General features: G+C 35.1%; 1 protein-coding gene across 1 annotated transcript in view; it reads right to left on the minus strand.

The window, feature by feature from the left end:
• Positions 1-2910: 2910 nt before the first annotated feature.
• The window catches only part of LOC145694913 (uncharacterized), a 78294-nt gene continuing 53525 nt past the window's right edge, over positions 2911-27679 (minus strand). The window contains exons 11-12 of the mRNA XM_081771666.1: positions 18308-18417; positions 2911-5983 (exon numbers count right to left, since the gene is read on the minus strand). Coding sequence (XP_081627792.1) covers positions 5938-5983; positions 18308-18417 — 156 coding nt within the window. The 3' untranslated portion in view covers positions 2911-5937. The remainder of the gene's footprint in view (positions 5984-18307; positions 18418-27679) is intronic.

The raw sequence follows: 27679 nt of genomic DNA on the forward strand, positions 1-27679 counted from the left end.
TCATACTGAGTTGCAGGATAGGGTAGTATTGGAGTATATCCCGTAATGGGCCTGTGAGATGGATGTTTAGACAGTGCACTCATAAAAGCGTTTCTAGATGGAATCTCAACTTCCTGAGGGAAATCTAATTGAGGTACGTTGGATGTTTTTTTTTTTTTTTTTTTTTAAGAAATCTTGAAAGAAACCATATGAGATCTAAATTTCTGCCTGGCTGTTTCATTTCATTTGCTGTAATTGGGTCATGGCTAGGAACGAAAGTACTGAGGATACTGCACCTTGTTTTTGGCTTTGTGTAGTACAATAGTTTTGGGGCATCTATATCTTTAGTGAGAGATCGTGAAGTGACATCAATGCCAAACGTTCCCAGGTATCTCTCTGGACTATCAGGTTCTTCTAACGAGACGTTAAGTTTATCATTCAGATGATGGTCTTGAAACAAGACAAGTACTGTGTCGTGTGTTCCATGCATTCCTGAAAATGTAGCTTCTTCTCTGTCGAAATTGTCCATAGCACCTCGAACAGGAATGTTGGGTTTTATTGATGGAGGTATGGGAACACGGTGTCCTTTAGCCTTAATAATAGTCCTGTTTGCTAGCACTTGATCTTGACGTAGTACATCATCATAACTGCAGCATAGCCCTTGACGGTTCAACATGGTGATGAGAGTTTTGGATCTACTTAAATGGTGTATTGCTTGAGTATTAGTATACATAAAATTCATGTTACTTATTATGTTATCCCTACGAATACGTCTCCACTCTTATCATTGCTACTCATATTCATATATTTTATTCCAGTTTTCAATACAGTTCGCATATCAACCTGAGGCGTACACCATGCCTTGTAAACAAAAGACAAAGCACTTTGACATATAAACCGTATTTAAGCTATATTTCGTAAATTTTGGACTTTGATCAATGTGTTGTATTCTATAGATTAAGAGTAACAACCAGTACTTTATAAGGAAGAAAATCTTGAATCACTTACCTTTAAATCATTAATCTTCGCTTTATTGACGGCTTCGACGTTTACCTCGACTTTTGGTCATAGTCAAGACTCCAACAGTGCTGCTAACCTACTCACCAAGAAATTTCCTCTTGTATTTACTGTGCTACAGAGAAAAATAGAAACTTTTACGCGTATTTTCCACATTTTTTGATCCTTCCCATACGCACTTCTGGAAAGCCACCTAAAGGCCTATATCGTTAAAAGTAGATCTTGATATTATTTGTATCTATGCGGCAATTACAGTCTGAGCTGAAGGTCTTTGTATGTGACAAAAGTACTTTCATTAAATCCAAAGATTGTTAGAGCGACAAAAATCATAAAATACAAAATATTTTATTATTCCTCTATTAGTGAACCAATCAAGAAAAAACTTTCAGCATATATTCATGACATTACAGGAAATGTGTGTAATTTTTCTTTCTCGCCTAGAACCCAGCGTTGCCATATAACAATAGCAAAAAATCGGTAAAAGGGAAAATTTTGAGGGAAATTTTCAAAATTTCCCTCCTTTACTTCCCTCTTGTGTGTATTACTGACAAGTGAATAACGTCACCTAAAAGCCTATACTATTGCAAATCGAACGAGGCATAACTGATAACTTTGCGACAATTACAGCTTGAGCTAGATGTATTTAAGAAAAATGTAGTGAATACGAAAGGAGTATTCAAGATGGCGGCCATTGCGCAATAATGACCATGATTCAGAACATGTGACCAATTATTTTTTAAACACTAAAGATAGTAGAACTCGGTAAAACAAACAAACCTTCTGGCTCTCCAACTTCCAACAGGACTTTCCTAGCTGCTGGATTACCTGGCAACTTCGTAACTACGAGGGAAATACTACTCCAAAAACTTCAAACTACTGCTAACATGAAAGTAAAAGGTATTTTTATTTTTAAGGAGTGCATTTGAATCATAAACAATTTTCTATTTTTCCGCTAGTTGTAAATTTTTATTGCAGTTCACTAAAGAGCCCTCATACCTAGTTTTACTAGCTAGCGGGCAGACCTTATATGCACGGGTCCCGGATTCCATTCCCGGTAGGACAACCTTGAAATTTAAACGCACTACAGTGTCCCGGGTTCCATTTTAAACTGTAGGTCCACGTCTCAAAGTCTCATTGCTGAAATGGGACACCCAATTCCTACCAATCAATCGAAACGTAATATGAAACAACTTACTGGAGACTCTATTGCAACGTACCCGAATAAAGGTTCTCTCACGGCTATTTAGTCATTAAAAATATTACATTTAATCTTTATATTTCTTTTTTTATTTATTTATTTTCAAGTGTCAATGGAAAAATACAGACTGACTCACAGTTGTGTGATAAATGTAAAGGAAAATACATTATTACATTTACTGTACATAATCGCAATGAACAAACAGCAAACAAGAGTTATCTATGTGTAAATAACATGCATCAACTATACAAAAAACCTAATTCCTTGTTCATTTGGCACAATTCCTTTTGGCAAGATGTCCAGTTTTCAGTAAAATATTCTTAATATCCGCTCTATACAACTTGTCTTTTAAAGACTTACGCTATTTGATGCTACTAAACCTGAAAATACATTATGCACAATAACATTAGCATCTTAGTTTTATAATAAATATGAAAAATCGTCACCACTTATTTTGAACAATTACTATGGTGTTTCTCTAGAGGCAAACTGCACTCATCTCTGTGTTGATGAGGTAAAAGTTTCTGCATGTATCATTTCTATTTTGTGAACGTTATTAGCGAGTATGGAAATACAGTAATTACTATTTTCTTTATCAAAAAAGATTTTTTTTAAGTACTTATATGTTATCTCAGCTTAAATCACAATAATTGACAACTTTGTTAAGTAACATACAAATGGTTGTTATTTATAAGAGTTTTACTTTTAAGTACGAATTTTGTAGTAAGTTTTCTTTGTCTTTTTTTTTTCTTTTCTTTTTTTTTTTTTAACATGGAAGACAACCCAGTCGAAAGAATGAGTAACTTATTATAGATTTAATTTATTATTTGAAATATAATGGAAAAGGAGATAGGCTAACATCGGAATGTATGTTACAGATTCTGATGAAAAAAGGTGAAATTTTAATAGCATAGAAGAATACATCTTGATGCAGAGGTTCCGTAGCTATAATCGATCTTGGTAAATGTTAACAGTGAAATACTGTACAATGTCTACAGGATAAAAATTTCGATGTAAGTATTAAATACTGAACTATACTAGTTTAAAAAGATCAAATGTAAGTGATAATTGGTTATTATACTTATAAAAAAAAAAAAAAAAAAAAAAAAAAAAAAAAAAAAAAAAAAAAAAAAGCCTGTAAAATATTACAAAATGACCTGGTCTATTCAGAAGTCTACAGTAACGGATATTTTAGGCTCAGAGCTTTTACATATATACAATTGTTCTTGATATTATCACTAACTTTACATAACTATTTCGATGATAAACGAAGCTAAATGTATCAACATTCAAACGAATCGGAAACAAATTACCACGAAAACGATTTTACTTTCTACCATACCATCCCACTATATATTTATATCTGAACAAAAAGCTGGATGCCAGATTATGATTTACCTCCTCTCTTTCAATCTTATTTTAACCGTTGTATTACATAATGATCAATCGTTTGCTACTAATAGGGACCTGACAAAGTAGAGATCACCCGGCACTAAACTCATGTTAACACTGTAGTTTACTTTACAACTGACCAAATTTGATTACTGTAAACGCGACGGGGAAATGTACTATCAACAACAAAACTACAAAGTAAGCTACTAATATAAGTTTTACTATTTGAAAATACAAATTGAGTGTTTAAATTTACGTAAAGCTACTGGAAACAAAATTTACTTTCCTATTTGTTTTCAATAATGTTGTATTCTATTGTAGTTTATAACCACTTGATAATACACATATTTATAAATAAATATTACAATACGATTTAACACATTCATATTTACACTCATCGAAATAAATAAATGTCGTTAACAAAATTCAAATGCATTTCCATTTAATTTTATTTGAATTACTATATCGAAATACAAACTGTTTTTTCCCATGTGGAAAATCAGCAGCTCTGTGAGGTCATGGGACACACATGCGTTCTGGTAAATCTACAATACTTTTTCTTTCTTTTCTTTTAAGAAATTGTATGGAGCTTATAAGGAATTTTAAACTTCTATACACAAAAATGTGGAGCATATTACTGAAAAAATTCTCAATACAAGTTGCTCATTTATAGTGGAATTCCAAATCAAACCGACTTCTTTTATTGCCACCAGTAGAACTATTAAAAAGGCATTAGCAGCCATGCACGGACTGTCAATGAGTCAAATCTTAACATTATTACTGTAAAGAGTTAGCCATTTGTTACTGTTACCATACCAACGAAAGATTGGTCTGTTGCTTTTTTTCTTTCCTTTTTTTTTTTTTTTTTAACTTGGTTTTGTTTGTGTGCTATGTTCACAAGAGCTTATAACAGAGAATCATATCTTAATTACGACTTCCGGTAATTACTCTTTTTAACGGAAAATATGTACTCAAATCTAAAAGCACATTTCAATTTTCTTGAATAATTCTATTAAACTATATATTTATTTATTTCTGGACTTGTACTAAATAAAAAAAAAGGTACTTGTCTCAAGTTTTAATTGGGACAAAAGTGCAATTTTACTGTAAAAATAACTTTCCATTGATGAGAAATTACACAAATAGTAATGAGCTACTTCTTTTCTCATCAAGTCAACTTAAATATGAAATATATATATATTTAAAAAAAGAAAATAAATATAGTTTATCAGGGAATTAAAATTTTAAAAGCAAATATATTTAAAGAAAGAAAAAAAGAAAATTCTCTTGATTCAGTCTTTAAATCCGTAAACATAATTACCACTGGTATGAACATTTCCTTTTTTCCTTGTTCAACAAAAGCGGGGCGGGTTAAGTGATGTAAATTCATCACGAATTTGATACGATAATTAAAAACAACTAATGACTAGCAACACCACGCAGATCTGCAATACTCATGTATTTAGGACAAATATGAAAGTGAATGATTTAATAATATGTAACTACACTTTTAGTATCTTGTGTATATATATATATGACCAACAGTTTTCATATGTTATCTATACTCACTTTTGATCATGACTGTACAATTCTTAATTGATAATCATGGCAGCAGAATATCCTTAATATTAACAAAATATTTCTTTAAACACTTGCTTGGTACAGTAAGAAAGATACATCGATATTTATATTTTAGAATTGACAGTAAAATGTACAGTAGACAATTTTTAAGAACTGGAAAAAATAAATATATATCTTAATGCACATTCATTAGTTCATTACTATTACATTTATTATAATAATGTAAAAACACTTGATAGTATTAACAAATGCTAGTTAGCTTATGGATTCTGATTTGAAAATCTAATTCCATTTAATGAGTTAAAATCGTGTGAATAAATTAAGCCATATGTTTCACAATAAAATCTTCAAATATTCCATATATGTAAGATTGATTATACACATAGATCTTGTGTACGAAGTTACTGATTCAAAAACATAACATTTATATTGACTACTGTACTCTTGGACGAATCTTTTACAGAGAAATTTACATTAATTAAACGTATGTACACTTAACATTAAAAAAAAATAATAATAATAAACAACACAAATACATCAAAAGGACCAAGAGTACAAAAATGCAGGCAAATGGAACTGCTGGTTTTTGTTGTCTTCGTGTGAACAGCAACATCCTCGTTACCATACTGAATAACTGCTAGAAACTCAGTCTCCTGGTTTTATCAGTCTCCCAAAGAATCAGCGACGGTTCTTCGAACAAATACATGTCTTATCACAGACAAACACTCAATATTCCAATTTTGTTGACGGAAAAAAGTCAAGTGAGCATATTAAAACGGAGCAATGAAGACATTTGCATCTAGGTGGCGCAAATAACTGGAAAAACAAGATATCTTCATTAAGTTTTCTGTGCTGACATAAAATTCAAGCATCTTAAATACGTTTCAACAAATACTTAAAATATAGTGTAACTTTACACATTTCATGCGAATATACTTACTAACATGGACCCAGAAATTGATCGTAAGTATTCCTTTCCACGAAGCCGCAATAATTACCTTTGTCTCACCTCAACAACTCATTCATATCACGATAAACCTATAAGTATCTCATGGCTTCATCTTGTAACTTTACTAAAACTTTAATAGTTTTATAACGGAATGGAATTCCTATACTGCGGGTCAGAAACAGGTTGTACTTACCTAAAAAGATGCCACAGAAAATACAGTACATAAAATAAATCAAATAAGAAACAAGTATAATTTAAAAACTATCCCTTCACGTCTAAGCATTAAAGACAAAACGACTGATATACATACAGGATGGATTATTTATCTTGAAACGTCTTTAAAGCTTTTCGATGCTCTGTGATACCACCAAATTAAGTGTTGGAGATATAGCAAACACTGGTAAGTCTGCAACATTTCTTCAAATTATGTAATTTCGAGAAGTTGTAATTACATCTGCGAAAAAGTATTGTTGGAATGTTATTGAAGCAAAGGAAAGCAACAACCGTTTAAAGAAGTTGCCCAAATACTTCATTTTAAGCAATATAACAATGTTTATATTTATTTTTTATATTCTGGAACGGTTTGAAATATCAAATAGTTTAAATTGCCTTATGATCTTTATATCTATTCAAAACGATCTACGTTACTGAACGTGATACTTATCTAAGAACTTTTCCGAAACGAAGCTCTTTGAAGAAAGTCAAATTTTTAATTTCTTGTAAGTTTGTTCGTACTTGTTAGAAATGTCATATGGTAACTGTAGTATCGACACTAAGGTACTCTGAACATACAATACTCTGTCTGTCTGTCTTATTTCCGTTATTACTGTTGTAGAAACCACCAAAATGGTCCTTTTAGGAGTTTGTGATACTGTAGCATCCTTAGTTTGTAACATTGCATAGCAGACGTGGAATTGTAAGTTTTCGTTTAATAAGTAGATTTGAAATATGTAAGGACCGAACTAACTCAGTTATATTTGAAAAAAAAAAATACAACTTTATGTTGGACTGGGTACATCATTAATCTGGTTATACAGCGGAGAATGACAAACAAATGTCCCTGTTGATATCTGCATGGTACGAAATTTCCGCGAAAGTGTATCAAGATAAATGATTTGTGTCTCTCATCATGAAAAAGAGAAAGTATAGTAGTAATATATATATATATATATATATATATATATATATATATATAATTAGTCTTGCAGGATAGCCCAACTAATTCATATAATATTCTATTTTTTAATGTCTTCCATCTAAGTTCAGAAGAGGTGCCCCTACTAAGAACCAACATATATTCCTATTAGTTTCCTCTAAAATATGCTGCTTAACTAATTGAAACCAATATGTTCAATTTAAATATATATATTTCTTCTGTATTACTCAAAATGCTAACTAATAGGTTCATTTGATACTATTTCGCGGAGAGGATTTTATGATTAAAAGAAATTTCATTAATGGTGCATGATACGACTTACATTTTCTATATCTCTTCTACCTAACATGATTTTTTTAAAGGTCTATCAACGATGATAGAGGAGAACATCTATATTGGAGCTCGCTGCACTGAGACTGACTATAGATGTTTAACCTTGGGGGTTCGACGGAAGTTTACCTTGAAGTTCCTCAAACCACGATTGAACATGTTTGGGTTTGTGTGTAGGCACATTGTTATCTTGAAAGACTGTCATGCGATGTTAGGAAACAACGTCTGTACCATAGGATACGTATGGTCACCTACAATGGTCACATAATCGCTGCCAGTAATTTGTCCTTTGGAAATAATAATAATAATAATAATAATAATATCATCATCATCATCATCATCATCAACGGAATACTATGAAACTGTGGCTCATACTAGCAGAGCTACCACGAACTTTAACGGTCAGAAAGTATACAGTTCGGAGTACATACCATTTTGGGCGTCCGCCATAGATAAGGCTAGCCTTTTGTTGGAAACAAGTAAGAACTGTCGAAGTTATGCAGTTGGTGTCATATTGTGATTGTAGAAAAAGATCTTTACAGATGATGATGGAGTTCTTCAGTGAGTTGCGCCGTATTAGCTCCACGGTATTTCTGACGACAATTCTTTCCCGTGCTTGCGATCTTCTCGCCTAAAACTTAGTTTCCGTCTACCATTCTTTTTCTCTGATGATATTTTGTTACGAGTCCTGTATGTTGTCATATAACAGTACCAGGGTATCCACTCTCAAAGCGTTTTGAAATTCCCGGCTCTACTAGATAAATTCCAAGTTATAACGGGCACTAAAAGACCAATATTTTGCGAAAGAGGCGGAGAGATTATTATTTAGTTCCCACCCGAACAATATAAAATTATGCTATCGACAGAAATGATATATTCTGACCTGTTTTCATTACTTCCCGATAAGTGCATTGATTTATTCTTTCAGAAGAGCAGCTGCTTTTTTTTTCCCCCTCAGCAATTACCTTTGCCTCTTTAGCTTTCAATCCAAGTCTTTCTCGCGTTATACGTTTTCTCTCTCTTTCCATCTTTTCCTTTTCATTCAAATCCTTCGCCTTTTTCTTCAAATGTTCAGTATACCGAGCATGTGCATTTCTGGCCGCATGTATCATATCTCTGCTGATTTTAATTGACTCCAATCCGCCTAATGCACTCACACCATCATATACTTGTCTCATGGCAATAAGGCTCTCCTCTGTTTGATTCTCAAAAATGCATTCAGGATTCACAAAAAAATCCTCTCTCTACTGATGCATTTCCGCGTGACAGTATCAAAATACATTGTATAAAATCATTGAGTTCTCGTACACTGTTCTCACTGAATACGGTAAGGAGTTCAACATAAAATGCATCCCGACGCTTCTCCTTTCTTTTAAACGGTTTGCACTAATTAATAGATTCAGGTGACGAAAATATCTTCCGATATTGTCCCATAATTTTATCTGCTTTGCTTCCCGCAAAACCATCGTTTAGCTACCATCTCCTCCAAAGACAATGTCAAACGCTTCTCCAGATGTGTCAGGTTGTGACCAATAAGCACAGGATCGAGACACGAAGTAGCTCGAGTAAGTTTGTATTTCAATGGTGACCTATCCATTATTTTACTAATCATCGCTGCAGTAGCTTCTCTACACGTTCGTCGCAGTGTTAGCTTGTCTAGATCCGTTATTTCCTTGATTCCACGCATGGCATCCCTAGTTGCAAAGCCTATGTCCACATCTTTAACAGGAAGAAGATTGTTTGGATTTGATATATCTATTTTTTGAACAGATGCACCTGCTTTATTAAGAACATCACCCTTCACTATTTTTTCCATTAATCTTTGTACGAGAGAAGTGAGCTCTTCATGCAAACAGGCTCCCATGGGTTGGTCTGTTTGAAATTCGGTCAGAAATGGTTCCACCACTGAAGCAATAGTTGAGAAAAATGCTAATTTTGGTGCTAGCAGTTTGTAGTGCAATTTTTTTCTCTACAACTGAGAACGTTGTCGAGTTAGGTGGTTTCTTGTCCTTCTTGACACACGTAATATATTTTTAAAAGAGGCAACATTAATAAGGCTCGAGATGCAACGTCATTGTTTTCTACCCATCTAACAGCACAAAACTTCTTTGGGAAAATATCAGATTCAGTGTAATAAGTGTAGTCCAACTTTGTGCTGGCGAGTCTTTGAATAAATAATACAAAGCACATAAAAACCCAACTAAGTCCCAATCTATCTTCTGCATGCCGGTTTCTTTAAAACGTCCTAAGATAAATCTTCAATGATACCTTTTAACAAATCTGACGCTGTTGAGTGTCCGAGAAAAACAGATGTAAAGTATCTTCTTGTAACAAGAGATTTACTTGGATCCCAAAATCATACATGTAAATCCTTTGTTGCCTCGGAGAAACTTTATTCAATGATTTGTCGAAACAGATTACAAAGTAGGTGCAACCTCTGAAGCTCTCGCTCGAAATAGGGTGCTAATCCAAACACTATTGTGTACCCCACTTTAGTTCGATGCAATTGCATTTTTTCTGCAATATCACTGTCAGAAAACATCAATTTAAATGTTGATGCACAACGCTCAGCTTCTCGGAGAGACATATGGTTCATCACAATTTGTAAACACCAAAGCACCTCAGCTTTAGTAACTGAATCTGCTAATAGGTAACGTTTAATAGTCGGTTTAGAAGTAGAATGAATACTGCCTGCCTGACCTGCAAGAAAAAGATGTCATTCTCAGTCGAAGATGCAGAAGTTGACGCTTGACAATGATCGGTGGATGAACTTTCTTGACTATTAGTTTTGGACGACTTCTTAAAAAACAATCCGATTTCCAAGCACTTTTCTGATCTTTCAGCATTAGGAGTGTGTTTCATTGATTTTGCATGACTTTTAAGGGCAGTTTTCCCATATTAGCAATGTTTATGGAAGTCTTACACAACACACAAAACACATACATTTTCGATATTGGATCTTCCTTAATCCACGGAAATTCTAAAGCATAGGAGTGGTGATAGGTAATGATGCTGGGCTTAGAATTACGACATACTTCCGCTATAAGTAAACGATGAGGAACATAATTAGAATGATTACCTAGTAAAACATTCAAAAATCAGAGGTGGCGTAAGATTAACACGATGGGCGATATCGCACTTTCTGTAGACATATGAAATGAAAACATAGGGGCGTATGTTTGACTGCTCTAATGATTTCAAAAACTATTCCACTACTATCTTTGCTCGCTCACATCTGCGGAATAAATGTCTGTTCGGTCATATGAGTGGTACATGCCGATATATGTATATAAAATTTATATTTGGCAAGATTTTACTTTGTACCGAACAGTGACTTGGACTACATGCACAAAATAAATAAATAAATAAATAAATAAATAAAAGTAAACAAAATATACCACAAGTTCAAAAGCGAACACTTAACACTCCAAAGCAAATTAAAAAGACTTACTAAACGAATTAAACCTAACCTAATCTACCTAACCAACTCATTAAAAAAAAATTAAAAATCATAAAATAACCCTAACCAGATTCGGTCCATTTTGATTCCTAATATTTTCTTTTTCAATTTATAACACGAATACAATTCCCCCTTGACTTCTCCGTCTTATTAGGCAATAAAAATTAAACCAAGAGAACAAAAACTCCAATCACCGTAATACCTGCGATCTTCAATTAATATATTTTCCATTTACAACGCAAATGAAAGTCCTTCATCTGATTTTTCCACTGTATTAGGCAATAAAAATAATAAGAAACCATAATAATATCTTGGCATATGCCGGCCTGATAGGGGCCAGAATTTCTTACCAAAAAAGTTCAATATTTCGCTTTCATTTCCCACATAAGTACGTATAAAATTCAGAATTGACATTTCACATCTGATGCAGTAGCTCTCAACATTATCTTTCCGTAACATGAACTCATTTCTCCTATAAACATTCCGTTCTTTTCCTAGTTTTGGCCCCATCTCTCCGACATAAGCCTAACCAGGTGGAAACGGGTGGAAACAGAGGCGAGATATTAAACTTAGGAATGGCCTTACATGCACACAACGTTGATTGCCATGTACTTAATATTCGATTGTATTGGATTTTTTAAGGTTGGCCCTTGTACTCTAGCTGTGGAGAAAACAACGCACTTATTTTCATGGACGTAGGTTAGCCCTACAGGATAAGTTTATACGTGGGAACAGCACGTTATATAGTAAAACGTAATGACCATGTCAATTTAAGTTCAAACCTGTAACGAATAACGCAAATTTCATTAATATCGATGATGCGTATCTTTTGGACTCCACACCCAAATACAAAAGGAAACAAAACCTGATTGTACCTAACCTGTGCATCCGGTGAGAAGGGGAACAATAACTGGTCCAGCACGTGTTATACTATGAATTTCACAATTTTTTTATGTACTAAGGTCAATGTACATTATCCTTTACAAGGGGCACTATCCTTCCTTAGGTATTCTTATATAGGCTAAAGCACTTACATGCACTGTAATCCTCATTTGTTTTTAGTTCATTGCTTACCCACTGGGAAGTGCTAATGTTGTTTATAGTGGCTGCTTCCGACAACAAGTTCATTTCTTTCACGCCGTTCCGTTTTCCTTACTTGCTTACGCCGTACTTTTGCGTATCCGAATTGGATGCGATAGTAATGCACCATTATGTATTAAATTTACACGTACTGCGTCACTAACATAAGCCTAACGTAAAATTATTACATTAAAGTGGATTACTGCCGGGACCGGGGTGACGATTGCTCACCAGACGCAATCCCAAACTCGCTCAGTTTCATACATGTTCATGAACAATTTATTTATTTTCTGTGGTGTGGAATCACTGTAACAAAAGCCTTTCTACTGTTACTCCATACTGTTAAGAGAATAATGACCATCAAGGCGTAATTGTATTTATTGTGCTGATGTGATAAAAAAAAAAAAAAAAAAAAATGGACTAATGACTTTCTTACTGACTATTTTGTCTTTTTTAGTTACTTCGTGAAGCAGAAGTAACTTTTACCTAATCCAGAAAATTAATGCCCTCCTTTATTTTGGCATTCCGCGCTTGAAAACTGCTTTCGTTTTACATATTTGCTCACATCCGTACCGAAGTATTTTTAAAACCAGTTTTAAAGATACTCAATAAACTTGTACGCCATCAATAAACGTTTTATGAGGACCAGTCCTACAATCTTCTGATGCCGCTTAAATGTCAGATAAGATAACGGGATGATAAGTGATCACAATATTAATAGATTGTGTAAAATGAGAACTACTGCCGCAACATCTTAATAAAAGTTTTATATTACTCAATAAAGTTGTATACCAGCAAACCCTACAATTTCCTGAAGTCTCTTAATCGTCAGATAAGATAATGGAATGATACAACTTACCACAGTACTAATGTGTTATTTTACGTAAAATAATAACTACTGCACCAACATCTTGCTAACTTATCTGGTGATTAAATATATCAGGAGAGTGTAGAACCAGACCTATTACTAAACAAGCAATCATAACTGCCAACTAGACAATCTCATTCCCGCCATTTACTATTCACATTCATTTTTACATTGCTATTCATTTTAAACAAAAATAAAGAATATATTAAAGACACAATTCGTGCTACTTAAAGTTGAACTATCCTGTTACATAATTATCCATATTTTTTTTTTCTTAACAAAAGATCAAGGCCAAAACAAAAGACCGAACATATGATTGTTGACTACAACACAACGCTCTTTCAGTTTTCACACATCTCCCCTTTGACGCATCATTACTCTCTTCTTTTTTAAAATACAAAACTAACATGGCCGATAAGCGAACCACAACGTAGGATTCAAGCGAGCGCCTGTTTCACCGTCGCCACGTTCACTTGAGATTCACCATTGATGCTGAATTCGGACGCCCCCAAACGGTGGATACCGACAGGATGACGTTGGATCCGGCCCAACGGATCATGAATTCAGTGACTTATGGGTAGAAAACAATTGAGCTACGCCTTGTGTTTTTAACTTTCGGCCTTCTTCGGCTATCATCGTTGTGTTTTCCGGTTCTTTGGAGAAATTTACGGTTTATTTCCAGTTTTTCCTGGTTCATGGAATTCCCGGCTATTTCCCGGTTTCCCGGGTTTTCCCGCTGGGTGGACACCCTGAGTACTGGATAGTGTTGCTCTCGACATATCCAACATCCGGCAGCCTTCGATACATTTGATGTAAAACTAATCACGCACCCACAATTTGTCCTCTTTGGAAATTGGAAAGGTCTCGCATTCTGCACCAATTCCATACACATCTCCGTATTACTTGCGTATACCCGCTCGCATACTATTCACTATCACTCAACATCGACTAATACAAGGCAGTCATAATGGATGAATGTTCAGTGTTACTAATAAGTTTACGTGTTGAAGGTCATGATTGTTTGTTTATATTATTTTGGTAAGTATTCTGCGCATATAAAGTTAAAGAACAATAAAGGCTTAGAAGTGTCCAGGTGGAAGCCATTCTCGAATGCAGGGTCATGTGATCACATAGTAATGTTTCCAGATTATGAGTAGACGGAGTTTAGTAATGAAAGGTAGAACTAATTGAACAAGTAGGTCGGTAGAGAGCAGAAAACCGAAATAATAAAAAGTGGGGAGAAAAAATCATTGATGAGCGATTATTGATGCGAATCGTGAAAGGAGTTTAAAAGAGTTTCGCCAATGTAGAAGGAAGGGCAATGGGTACATTTCAGAATGAGTCATCTTGGCAGAATCGCAATTACCTAAGTGATAGAAAGTAATTATATTATCTCTGTGCTGTTGTATTGGAGGATGAAACAGGTATTACATATAGGACACCTTTTGTATCTGGGCTTTTCGGTGAAGGTGTGGGATCTCTCAAAGGACTACTTTTTATTACGAGCATATGAAGGTTGGGAGTACTTCCATGAACCATTTTAGGATGAGTCGGAAAATTCGGCTTTAGGTGAGGTGGTGAGTACAAGATAAACAAAAGCCATTTGTTTCTGTAGAGAATGAAGGATACGATGGTGTTGGATAAGGAAGGTGGAAGTACAGTATTTTACCGTAGCAGGTTATATGAGACTTCCGGGTAGTAAAAACGAACTCAACAAAATTTACGTACAATATAAAAGCTTGGAAATTACATACGAGGTATTCACAGTAGTAATATCATACCAAACTGCTGTAGCAATCAATCACCCAGCAGGAAGACGAACTACGAGGCCCCTCGAACATGCGTATTATTATACCTTGTTTCTTCTAAGATAAACTTACAAGATATTGATTCATGAGTTTTTTTCTTCTTTCTCTTTCTTTCTTCAGGTAAATCACTCAAGGTACAATGAATCAGAAACCTAAGGCAGGGAACGTTATCAATTTCCTACAACTCCTGCTAAAATCTGCAAAATGAGTTCAAAAGACGAAAACAGTTTATGGGAATAAAAGCCGATCCTATGATAGGGGCGGGGGTGAAAAGTTCTCGGCCTGACAATGAAAGACTGCAAATTTCAGTTCAAAAATGATTTTATTTTCCGACATAATCTCCCTTAACTTCAATACACTTGGTCCATCGTTTCTCCAACATCAGTATTCCTTTCCGGAAGTGGGAGTCTGGAAGGTTGTGAAAACAGTCATCTACGACTCTCCCAACTTCTTCATTCAATGTGAAGCGCTTCCCAAAAAGAAATTTCTTCAAGTTTGGGAACAGATAGAAGTCCGATGGTGCCAAATCAGAATACGGGGGATGGCCGAGCAAATCGTACCCCAAATCCCGCTGTTTTCCCATCGCCAACGCACCTTTGTGTACAGGTGCGTTGTCCTGGTGAAAGATGATTTTCTTCAAACCAGGCCTCTTCTCGTGAATTTTGGCATCCAGCTGATCAAGAAGGTTGGAGTAATATTCGCCTGTAATTGTTCTCCCATTTGCAAGGCAATCAATTAACAGGATCCTTTTCGCATCCCAAAACATACTGGCCATGACTTTTTCCGGCCGATACGATCGTCTTCGCTTACTTCGGCGCTGCACCACCGGCTTCCACCCACTGCTTGGACTGCTGTTTCATTTCTGGCGTGTAGTAGTGAACCCATGTCTCATCCATTGTCACAAACGCCGCACAAAATCAGTCGGATCCCTTTTGAATCCAAAGATTGCTGCGAAAATCATTTTCGCATTTGCTTTTGGTCGGCAGTCAGCAAATGCAGCATCCATCTTGCGCAGAGCTTTCGCATCCCTAGTTCCCTGTGCAAGATGTTTCGCACCCATTCCTCCGATATCCCCATACTCTCAACTCTCTAACTTACCTTCACTCGCCTGTCGTCCAACACGATATCATGTACTTTTTCGATTGTTCCCGGCGGGTTTTCGACCTTCCTTCACGTGGGTCATCTTCGAGGGATGTGCGACCATGTTTAAATTCAGCTGCTCACTTTTTAACGGTTGACATGGAAGGAGCAGTCTCCGTAAACTTTTGTCAACTCCGGATGAATTTCCGTAGGGGTTAATCCATCCAAAACAAAAAATTTGATTACCGCACGATATTCAAGTTTATCCATTTTCACAACTAACACGCACGACGTCTAACTGCAACAATGCCTGCACAAAAACTACTTGAGAGAACAAGTTGACACTTGTTATATGAACAACTCAAAAGCGCCCCCAGGCAAGAAAAATAAAATTTTGCTGATTGGAGTGCCATCTCTAGGTCAGGCCGAGAACTTTTCACCCCGCCCTCGTACGCTATCCAAATGGAAACAGTAATTTCAAACTGGAAACATGACCTCTTCAAATGCCCCTAGATTTGCGAGACCATTTACACAGATGTCGTCATGACAGAGAAAATAGAAAACATCGTACTATACGTAGATGACAGGAGGATAACCACTGAAAATGTTCTGGCTGGAACATATGGAACATACTGCATTTAAGAAGAATTCATTTTCAATATTACTGCATTAAGGGGGAGTTTGAACTGGATGTGCTTCTCTTGGCATAGAAGATTAAAAGGCTTGACTTCTGTCAAATATATCATCAAGATTGGATATCTCAACTGTGGAAGAAAGTGATCTTTAATAATGAGTCTATTTTCAGGTTAGTTAGGAGGGGCTCAAAGACTGTGCGTTGTCCGAGTACCGCGTCACCATATGACACAAAATTTCAGTTAAGACCGTTAAACATTCTAGCAATGTGAGGTTGTGGTCTGCATTCAGTAGAAGCAAGGAAGGGGGACTTTGTGATTCCTAAGAATGTAACCATGAAAGCAAGCCATCCTTTTAGCCATTTTTTAATATTTCGGATAAAAATATGACATTTTTTTTTTTGGTTATTCATGAAGGCTGTGACAATGTTTCTCAATAATCATAACCTTAATGGTTTAGAGTAGCCAGGTAACTCCCTTGATCTCAATCCTACAGAAAATCCTGGAATTTTATGAAGGACAAGCTTCAAGAGACACGACTCAGGAATATCAGTGCTCTAGAGGCGCTGAAGACCTATCTATGACCATGGATTCCACCTACTTCACCAGCCTTGCTGATTCCATCCCCAAATGACTGCAGATGTGACAAAATGTAAAGGTGACATGACGAAATAATACTTATAACGAAATATCCAGAACAAAACATTTGAGTGTTAAGATTTTGTTGTTTCATTGTCTTCTAAAGATCTTTTTGGTATTGTACTTTACAATCTTTTACACAGTACTGGTTTCTATTCACTGTAGACATGAATAATTTATGTGACCAGTATGGCATTTAATTATTACTTTTTAAAAATTAGATATAGCGCAGGTTGGTAGTGGGGCTTCCTTGCACCAAAAGAAACAGCAAATATCCTCCCACTGACACCAAATACTTGTATTGAAATACTGAGGTGTAAAATTTAATTTTTACACGATACTGTAATTACAAAAAAAAAACTCCTTAAACTGCGTCAGCCAGTTTTGTTCCCTCTTGGTGTGGCAATAAAGACGAGAATACGTATTTTTTTTTGTTTGTTTGTTTTCTGGTGGTGGGGTGGGGGTGGGGTCTGCCTATTAACTTACAAAACGAAACGAAGATTAAGATAAGGAGATAATTGCCACAGAAAATTACGATTTTCCTTTCTGACGTTTTTTTTTTTTTTTTTTAATTATTATTATGTATTTCCTTTACAACATATCTAAAGCCGGTTAGATTATCTATAAACATGTTTACGACAAGAACGTCATGTGTAATTAAAATAATTATTGAAGTTTTCACGATTTTGAACATAGAACCAACAATAAATAAATACAAAAGTGAAGTATTATCAAGTCAACAAATTTATATAAGTAAAAATATATCTTTTATTAAATTGTATTTAAATAGTTAATTGATGCATAGTGTTTTATTGGACACGTAGATGTTACCTTCTATGTATGTATTTTCGTTTCGAAGTCACGTAAAATATGCATATATCAATATATCAAAGAGGTTAAATAATGTAATTAATGTTCACAGATTTTCACTTTTAGCTATTTTTTGTATCGATTTTCAAGAAAATATATAAATTAAGACTATATACGTCTTGTGAATCAAAAGTTATCTAAAATAATCGCGCATCAACATGAAATACGTAAAAATGTAAAACTGACCACAAGCAGAACTGATCAAGAAGTCATGAGTGTTCTTTTTGTGTATTTGAGTGTGAAAAGAAATGATTTTGTCGGTACTTACTTTGGGTTGTACTGCTCCACTCTGGACCTTAAAATATTTGGTCCCAGAAATGTTCCTATTAGGTTTAGGCACTGGCTTGCTGCACTTGATGTTAAAGCATTTTCACATTCCTAGAAAAAAAATATAAGTAATCATAGCATTAAGTAATCTTAACAAGGAATTAATATACAATGATTCTAGATTAAATTTTTAGAGTAACTTACACCACCCTTGAACAGTAAATATGCACGCTTGTGTGATATTTATATCCTCTAGTCCCGCTTCAGGATTCCTTTGTTTCAATTAACTATATGAGACTGCCACAAGAATAAACACACACTTTAACAGATAATATCCGTGATCGTTTACGAAGTTGGATCGAGATTTTAAGTAGTATTGTGAAGTACGTTTTCCTTTCAACGTATGTCGTTCGTAACTGTAAAATAACCAGATGACATAAGTACAGTTCTTAAATCTTGAAATATCAGTTTCAAATATTCTTACGCTCTTCAAACGACATCGAGGTACTGCCCACTTTGATTTACTACCTTATGTCATATGCTCATTTTAGTCATGTTAGTAACATATTATTTTTCTTCTTCTAAGCCTTTTTCCCAGTTAGCTGGGGATAGCTATGTAAGTAACGAAATCTGTCGAGAGAAAACTATACTACATATTGCTACCTTAATTCAATCCAATTTCGTACAAGATTTACAGATATTATCTGTTAAAATGTAGATATAATGAAAATACTGAAGAAACAATCCCACACACTAAAACATTACATTATCAGCTTTCGCTAAAACTCTTCATCAGATATAAAGAAGAAGTAGGGGATAACGGAAGAAAAATTAAGTAAATCAGAAAAAGCTGACAAGTAACAAAGTGAAAATGAAACTTGTAGTTTTACATCTCTCGGTTCTTCCGTTTATGCTAGAGATGGGTAATTAATGAAGGTAAATGATAATAAAAGAATTGGTGGAATGAGTATGTGGGAAGAAAGGGAGAACTTGGAGAAAACCCACAAGCACGATGTTGTCAACCACAAACTCACTTGGTCTAAGATCGAACCAGGGACCCGTAGCACCAAAGGTAAGCGTTCTATCAGTGAGCCACCGTGACCCCCCCCCAAAAAAAAAGAAAAATCAACTGGATGATATGTTAGAATGCACGTGGTAGTGTTACTAGGCTGAAAGTGGACAGAGTATTTTAGAAACAATATAAAACCAATGAGCAAGCTAGGTTAGTACGAGTTTCGGAGAGAGAAGGAATAATAAATTACCATAAAAAATGTATTATACAAGAAGAAAAGGATATAAAAATAGTAATTCATAAATAAACGGTGAACAATAAGTAAAAAAAAAAAAAAAAAAAAATGGAAGATAAGGCAAAATGAAAAATATCTAGCAAAAATAACTGCAAATACTATGAATAAAAAAGTGACTATAAGAAACGAGTACGTGTATTGAAGTAGGGTGTTATACTGTTGGAGCAGGCGGATGCTGGGGTTAGTAGAAATGGTTTAACATTTGTACCATGTACTTTAACAAAAGTAATCTGTTGAGAGTTTGTTTGTATTGAATATGGAACCAATTGTAAACCTACATTATGCATAGTTATATGCATTGAAATATTGTAAATCTACGTAGATTGGATAATCTAAATGTGAGAACAGGATGTTGGAAGGTACGAACATAATTTGATGAAATACTGAATAATGTAGGATTAAATATACTGTTTTATTCATTGTATTTATATGCATTAGGAACTGATTTTGCATATTATATGTATATATATATAAAACTAACTGCATATTGAAAGAAACTAGCAGTTTATTGACTAACAGGTGGTTCGCGGACAGTATGGGTCCTCTCATATCTTTCTATGGAGTATGGAAGAATAGGATTTTGATTTACACTTATGCGAAAGCTGTGGTCAAATGTACTGTGTGATGGTTTGTGTATTCTGGGATAGTTAAATTTAGATAAAAATTTCAGTACTCGAGGAGTATCGGTGATTGTTGAAGCAAATCGAGAAAAGAGTTGCGAGTTTCACTAATGTAAAAGGATGTGAATTAGGTTGGAAGCATCGGAACTACCAGAATGGTGTAAAGTGTATATTATCTTTGTGACGGGGTACTGGAAGATCCAACTGGTATCGAATATAGGATGAGTTTCTTTTTATATATCGGTGGAGTTTTATGGTCTTTCGCAGAACAAATTCTCAATATGAGGGTGTGTGTGGAAGTTAGGGAAACGATTTTAGTGGAAATCGACAAAGCCTTTCTGGTTTCAGGTGAGGTGAAGTACATAGAGCAAGCACGATACGTGAGTTTCTGTGGGTAGAAACAGGCGGGATGATACTGGGTGTGGGGAATGAAGACTGGGATTGTATTGCATGTGAGGAATGGAGGCAGGAATGGTATTAAGTGTGGGGAATGCAGGCTGAGATAGTACTGGGTGTGTGAAATAGAGGCTAGAATAGTATTTGGTATGTATGTTGGATTACAGGATTTTTACAGTGATGGGATTTTTGTTTCTTAGTTGGCTTTTTACACAACTAAGTTGCTTGCTGATAACGTGGAAGGAGTATCCCCAGTTGAAGAGTGCTAACAAGAGAATTTTATGTAAACTACTTTGTACTTTATGTATTTTATGTACTGAGCAGCAACATCGTATATACAGCGGTAAGTTCACAGCGTCGAGCATCGTGCGTAATTTTGGTATAGGTCGTGCCACTGTGAATCGTATTATACGGAACTATGCGGCACAGAGTTCTGGGCCCATAGTAGCTAGAAACCGGTCTCCCATGAAAAGGATCCCGCTACTATTGCGTGTGGTTCGATGTATGGCGACCTCTGAAGATCCCACACACAGCGTGCAATGGCCAGCAAATGCTGCTGACAATCAACCGCGCCATTTACACCTCACAGTTACTTGCAAAAGCAGTGTGTACGTCTGAAACTGTGTCATGGGGCTTAGCGAAAAAGGAACAGCTGGAGACTTTATGACTTTATCGCAGGTGATTAGTGGACGCTTTTGTTACCCTTGATGAGGTGTAGATTCACCTCACAGATTGTGATAAAGTTCATGTCATTACATGCAGACCTGTTGACGCCAAGGGCCGAAGCATGTTCTTCCGCCAGTGCGCAGAAATTTTCCCAAAACGGTTCATGACTACGGCCAGTTTCTCGTACAGGGGCAAACTGTGCCTTCGAAAGGTGGAGCGGAACATCAAAATCAATGCTGCGTACTATCAGACTTATGTCGTAACAAATGTACCAGTATGAAATCCAGGCATTTACGAAGACGACATGAACCAAGTTGAACTGAACCAAGACAAGGCATCCAGCCATATGGTGGAAATATTGCTGGAATTCTATCGCTGTAGAACAAACTGGAATTTCCGCAAATTCCCTTCACTGACATCCCTATCAAAAGTCCAGATACCAGTCTATGGATTATTGTGCTTTCGAACTCCTCAAGTGGCGCCTGTCTCATTGTCAAGTCCACGCCATCTCCGGCTTGTGGAAAGCATGTGAAAAGAAGTGGGATGCAATACTCATGGTCCAGCTATAACACAGTCTCTTACAATGGAAATCCCGATGCCAGGCAAGAAAGGTGGCCTGTGCGGTGGTGGAAACGTGGCATTTCCTAGATAAATGGCACATTCAAATTCTGCTCAATGTAAATGAATTAAACTCTGTATATGAGTAGCAATTAACATACAGCAGACTATACTTTTCAAACAGTGTACTATTTGCGTGATCCAATACCGAAAACAAATTCGAATTCGCAAATTAATTATGATGCATATACCACGGAAAACACATTAAGGTACAGTACCACATACACTGACTTAACGCACAAAACCACACACACCGTTAGTTATCTGTTCTCACTTAAAGAAGTTCGTGACCTTAGTTTGCTTTTATTTCATTGTTTTTACACGGTCAACGAAATCTTAATTTCATTTCTTGTGTGAAATACGTCATTACAATCGTAAAATTTTCTACCATTTTAGAAGCTTCAAATGAGTTTGGCACATGTTCTAGCTTTACTTCATCGCCAATCTCATCTTCATCTCTATCATCATTAGATTGTATTTTTGTCATTTCTGCCTACGGCTACTTCCGGATAACTGAAAACTAACTGAAACTGCATCCTGTTTTCAAACACTAAAATTCTAGTACTGTACTTACTTCAAATTATCCAAACAGGAGTTTCGAAAGTTCGATTTACCGCTATTTTTACCATTGTTTTCAATACAGTTAAAAGAGAATAAACATGTGTTCGAATTATCCAATAAGTTCGAATTTAAAAGAGTTTGTTATATATGATTCGCAGAATGATTCTCCAATTAAACAAATTTTTAATTTGAAAATACAAATTCTGTAAGTGCCAGATGACTATGTTTCATCGACAAGAAAACGAATGGACTGAATCTTCGAGAGGAAGCTGCAATCTTTCATTTTCCTCGCAAATATAGAAGTAAATATAGGCTTACAATTTGAGTGGAGAACATCCGTCACTCCACTGTAAACTGTTCTAAACACTCTCTGAGATGATAAAGCAACAGATAGTTCCAAATCTCGGAAATCCAAATATTTCTTCTCACTCATTACTTCTTTATTTTCTGTTCTATTAATCCTTAAAGGCATTCAAAATTTACTTTGCGGGGAATTGTTAGGTGTGAAGCAATAAATAGGGTCATCACACTTTCATTATGTGTTCAATAAACCACAGAACGTACTTACTGAATACGGTAATGTAGCAGAACATACATAAACAGAGATAACCAACATGAATTGTTCGGTTCGCATGTTGCACGCTCTCCACTCATTCTGGCTAGTGCCCCTAATCAGTTTAACAGATAAAAGATAAAACTTTTGAAGAACTTTGCCTTCTTTGCTCCATCCCGTCTCGATTTTGACCTTACTGCTTTAAATATCGTTCGCCTGAACAATTAAATATGTTGGCCATAACTTAAAGAATACAAAAATTGAAGGTGAGAGTTCAATATTATAATGACTGTTATAGTAATAAAGGAGTTAATTTATTTTATAACCTGATTTCTTTTGTGTACAGAGCCGAAACTTGAAGTATTGATCGAATTACCAGACATTTCGATATTTATTTATTTAGACTTTAAGAAGGAAGCGTAGCTTCTGGAATATTCTTCGTATCATCTTCTTTAATTAGCTACATTCAAAGATGACAAAGTAAGAAGTATTTGAACTACGAATGCACCTATTCTATTAATATCTTGAATTCTTTAATTATCGCACAGACGCTTTTACAGATCAGTTTTGATTAGAGATGCAAGGGCTCGGAAAAAAACCGGCTTTTTTGGAAAAAAACTCGGTTTTTTCTGCTTTGCTTTTTTGCTTGGGAAATTTTGGGCTTTTTTCAAAATACTGCTTTAAATTGATAAAACAGACTTTGTATCGCTTCTCTATAACACAAAAAATCATTTAATTAGTGGTTGATGCTGATAATAATATAAAACATCGAAAATAAACTATGAATTTCGAAAAAATATTTCAAACAATTTTTCTTCAACATATTTACATTATGAATTCCACAGGATTAACCAATGTATATAATAAGAATATTTTAACCTCCTATATACAAAAGTAAGCTGAGTTGGCAAGAACCGTGGTTGTTTTTGAAAATGCCGAAAACCCGTTTTTTGGGGGATGTTTTAAACCAGGCTTTTTTGACTTAGATTTTTTGCTTTATGTATTTATATTACATATTCTCAGAAATAAGTTTGTTTCGCCTTGATGTTATTATGCAACAGCGGGGTTATGCCGGAAAAACTCCCATAAGCTTAAAGAAGTGCGGTCAGTAAATTTCTTAAGTTGAGAATCTCCCGCCCTAGCCATTGGGAAAATCCGTCATTACTTGAAATGTAAGACAATAACGGGAAAATCCTGTTATTGCTTTGCATGTAAAATTTAAAGGTCAACGTACCATATCAGTATGCTAAAACTGAGGTATTAAATTACAAATTTAGTACCGGTACGTAGATATCATTGAAAGTCCAATCCAAGCTAATGTTGGAAGCTACGTAAACAAACGATAAATTTTGCCAATTTCTATCAATATATTTAAGCAATATTGGCTTCTTTATAAAACAACACGCATTTAGGCATGCAGAAATATACAATTTGGTTTGTTTCGTATATTTAGGCTTAACATCCTCACGAAATACCGAGGTTATCAGGGAGAAGACTTTCGCTTAAACTGACATCCGAACCGCTACTTGGGTTACGCATGAAAGAAGGGTTGTGGTTCGACCGAGAATTGAACATGGGACACCTTGATTAAAAGGTGAAAGGGAAATAAAACTATTGCAGGTGGTTTGATATCTGGAAACGTCACCATGAAGTTCACACGATTCGCAATTTTCATTCTTTTTATTTTTGTGGTTTAAACCAGTTATTTTAAAAAAAAGTTGGTGTTAACCAGCCAACCCTAAAAGTAAACACTTCTTTTTAAAGAATACACAAATAACTAGCAAAATAGTATGTAGTATTTTTACTTCAAAATATTCCATACCCTCTTTTTGAAACAAAATAAAATTAAAATAAAACATAAGAGAAATACTTAGATTTATATGATACACTTAGGGCTGAACATCTAGAGCTTTTGGTTCTGTATATTCTTGAAATTCTACAGTTAAGTTTTATAGAACCACCATCACAGTTTACCCAATCCTCAAGTTTTCTGAATTTTTAACAAGAGGGATTCAACATATCATTACGGAACCCCCCCCCCCCCAAAAAAAAAAAAGACTACGGAATATATTTAAGTTAAGCTAAATACAACTGCACAACAAACATGACTGAGTGATTAGCTTTTGAGCTTCTATCGGGAAGTCCGGGATTCAACCAGCATTCGACCATTCTGACAAGGCTTTTCTTCATTCCATCTGTAAATGTAGAAATAGTGCGTGTACTGTGAGTTGGGCGACTTCCTTTTTTATTGTTTTTAAATCATTATTATTACTAATTACCAGCAGTGACGGTTTTGCGAAGGCTAGGGGGGCGGTCTTTCGGACTGAAGCCCGTTCCCCAAAGTTACGGAATGTCTGCAACAAACGAAATATCTATTATTTATGCCTTTACTCATAAACTTTAAGCTCCCGTCAAATAAAAATTACGAGTGTTTAAAAAAACTAAACATTAGTAAGAAACCCTTCCCAAAATACTTTTCTAAATCCGCCACTGATTCTCAGTATAAAATGATTTTTAAAGTTGTATCCGGAAGATTATTGCTAAGCATATAAACGAAACGAAATATTAGTTATGCCTGTACTCATAAACTTCAGGCACTTCCCAAATAAAATTAGGACTTTTTAGGAAACGAAACAATCAGAAAAACCCCTCCTAAAGTACTTTTCTAAATCCGCTACTGATTATTTGTATAAATTGGTATTCAAGGTTGTGTCCGGAAAATTAATGCTAAATCACTTCACAGCTACAGTATAACAGAAATGTGGAAGTACGGTTTGACGGATATATTGAAAAACGTACGCTTTGACGGATAAATAGAAAAACGGGCAAGTTCAACTTTTGCGCTAGAAGCTAGAGTACTAAAAGCTCTTAGAAATGAAACACGGATGACAAACTAGAGAAGAAAAAGGATGTCGATAACTCAAAAGTTAAAATAAAGTTAAATAGCCTCTAAAATTACCCTCAAATACTACATTCTTCATGTTAGCTTTAATTCGTAAAACATGTGCTCCATCCATCTTGATGGTGAATTTCAGAGCGAAATATGACATTCAGGTCATGGAATTCTTATCTAACTATAGAATATACTATAAGAAAGCTATTTAGATAGAAAAATCACGAAGTTGAAAAAAGCCAAAATTTCCAAAATTCTCGTTTTTTTCCCAAAAAAGCCGGCTTTTTATGTGAAAAAAACCATCGATTCCAAAAAGCCGGCTTTTTTGCATCTCTAGTTTTGATTTTATTTATGACTATGTGTGTTTGCGCTCAGTTTTAAATACTCCAATCAGAGAACTAATTCAGATTTCCCACAGATTTCTGTACGCTGTTTTCCCTGACTTTCCCTAATTTTTCCTGACAAAGGTTTACCTATTTCCCTAACAAAGGTTTATTTCATTTTTCCACTTTTTTGTAACCCCATTAGTTTTTTTAAGTATCTAAACTAAAGATAGAGCACTAACCTCCTATAAAATGGGTCAGTCTAGAAAAAATGTGTGGCCAAATATATATATTTCTTGAATCGGTCTACGAGATACGGAATTATATGTGAACATAACACAGTATTAAGACTATCAGCTGTTGAACAGTTTCACGGTCCAACACCAAAGATTGTCATTAGAACCTGATCAAATTTATACAAAATCTGCAAGAAAGTATATTCTTTGAAACTTAAAAATAAATAAATAAATAAAATATAAAAAATAAAATCCATACATTATGTGTTGAAGTTATGCGTGAGCATGAACACGATGAAGTCAGTTAATTACGATATTAACACTGTCAACCTCCGAGGTTTTATGGTCTAGTTCCGATGACTATCATCAAATCCTAATGAATTTATATGAAACCACCAAACGAACATACCTTTTCAAATAAGTAAATCAATACAACTGGTGCACCTATGTCGAAGTTAGGTGAGATCATATACAAAGTTATGGTATGAACATGGTCAGCCATGGGGAAGTTTCATGGTCTAGCTCGGAAAACTATAGTAGATCATGAAAATTAAAATAAAATAAATAAGAATAAAATTGGTGCAACTCTGTCTAAGACTTATGCTTGAACATACTCACAACACACACATATATAACTGTATAGAATTGAGAACCACTTTTTTTTTTCTTTCTTTAAGTCGGTTCAAAAGATGTATGTATTTCAGTTTAGAAGGTCAGAGACGCCACTCTCTGTCTACATTATATGAAATGAAATGAAATGAAATCTTTGTTTTATGTCCCACAGTTATGCCTGGCAGGCTAAAGGAGACGGTGATGATGAGAAATGAGTGAAATGGTGGAATAAAGAAAATGGGAGGACCCCGAGGAAACCCCCACACACGGTGTTTGTCTACCACAAAGTTTACTTGGCGCGAGCAAGGATCGAACCAGGGGCCCCAAGCGCCAGAGGTGAACGCTCTACTACTGAGCCACCGTGGCCCCCTTACATTATAGGATTCAAGGTACTGTAGCTCAACTAATTCCAAAATTAAGAACCTAACCACAAATCAAAAGCACAAAACACCTTGAGATAACTTAATGTGTCTGTATGTAGCCTATTACTCTATACTGTTGTATTGTATGACCTCTAAATTCCAAATAACCTTATTAGTTCATGGTTGCCTTCATCATCGGAAACGACTACTTTGTTTCTCTCACATT

The sequence above is a fragment of the Thermobia domestica genome, chromosome 9, assembly GCF_964235325.1.
Source record: "Thermobia domestica chromosome 9, izTheDome1.hap1.1, whole genome shotgun sequence".
Classification (NCBI taxonomy): Eukaryota; Metazoa; Arthropoda; class Insecta; order Zygentoma; family Lepismatidae; genus Thermobia; species Thermobia domestica.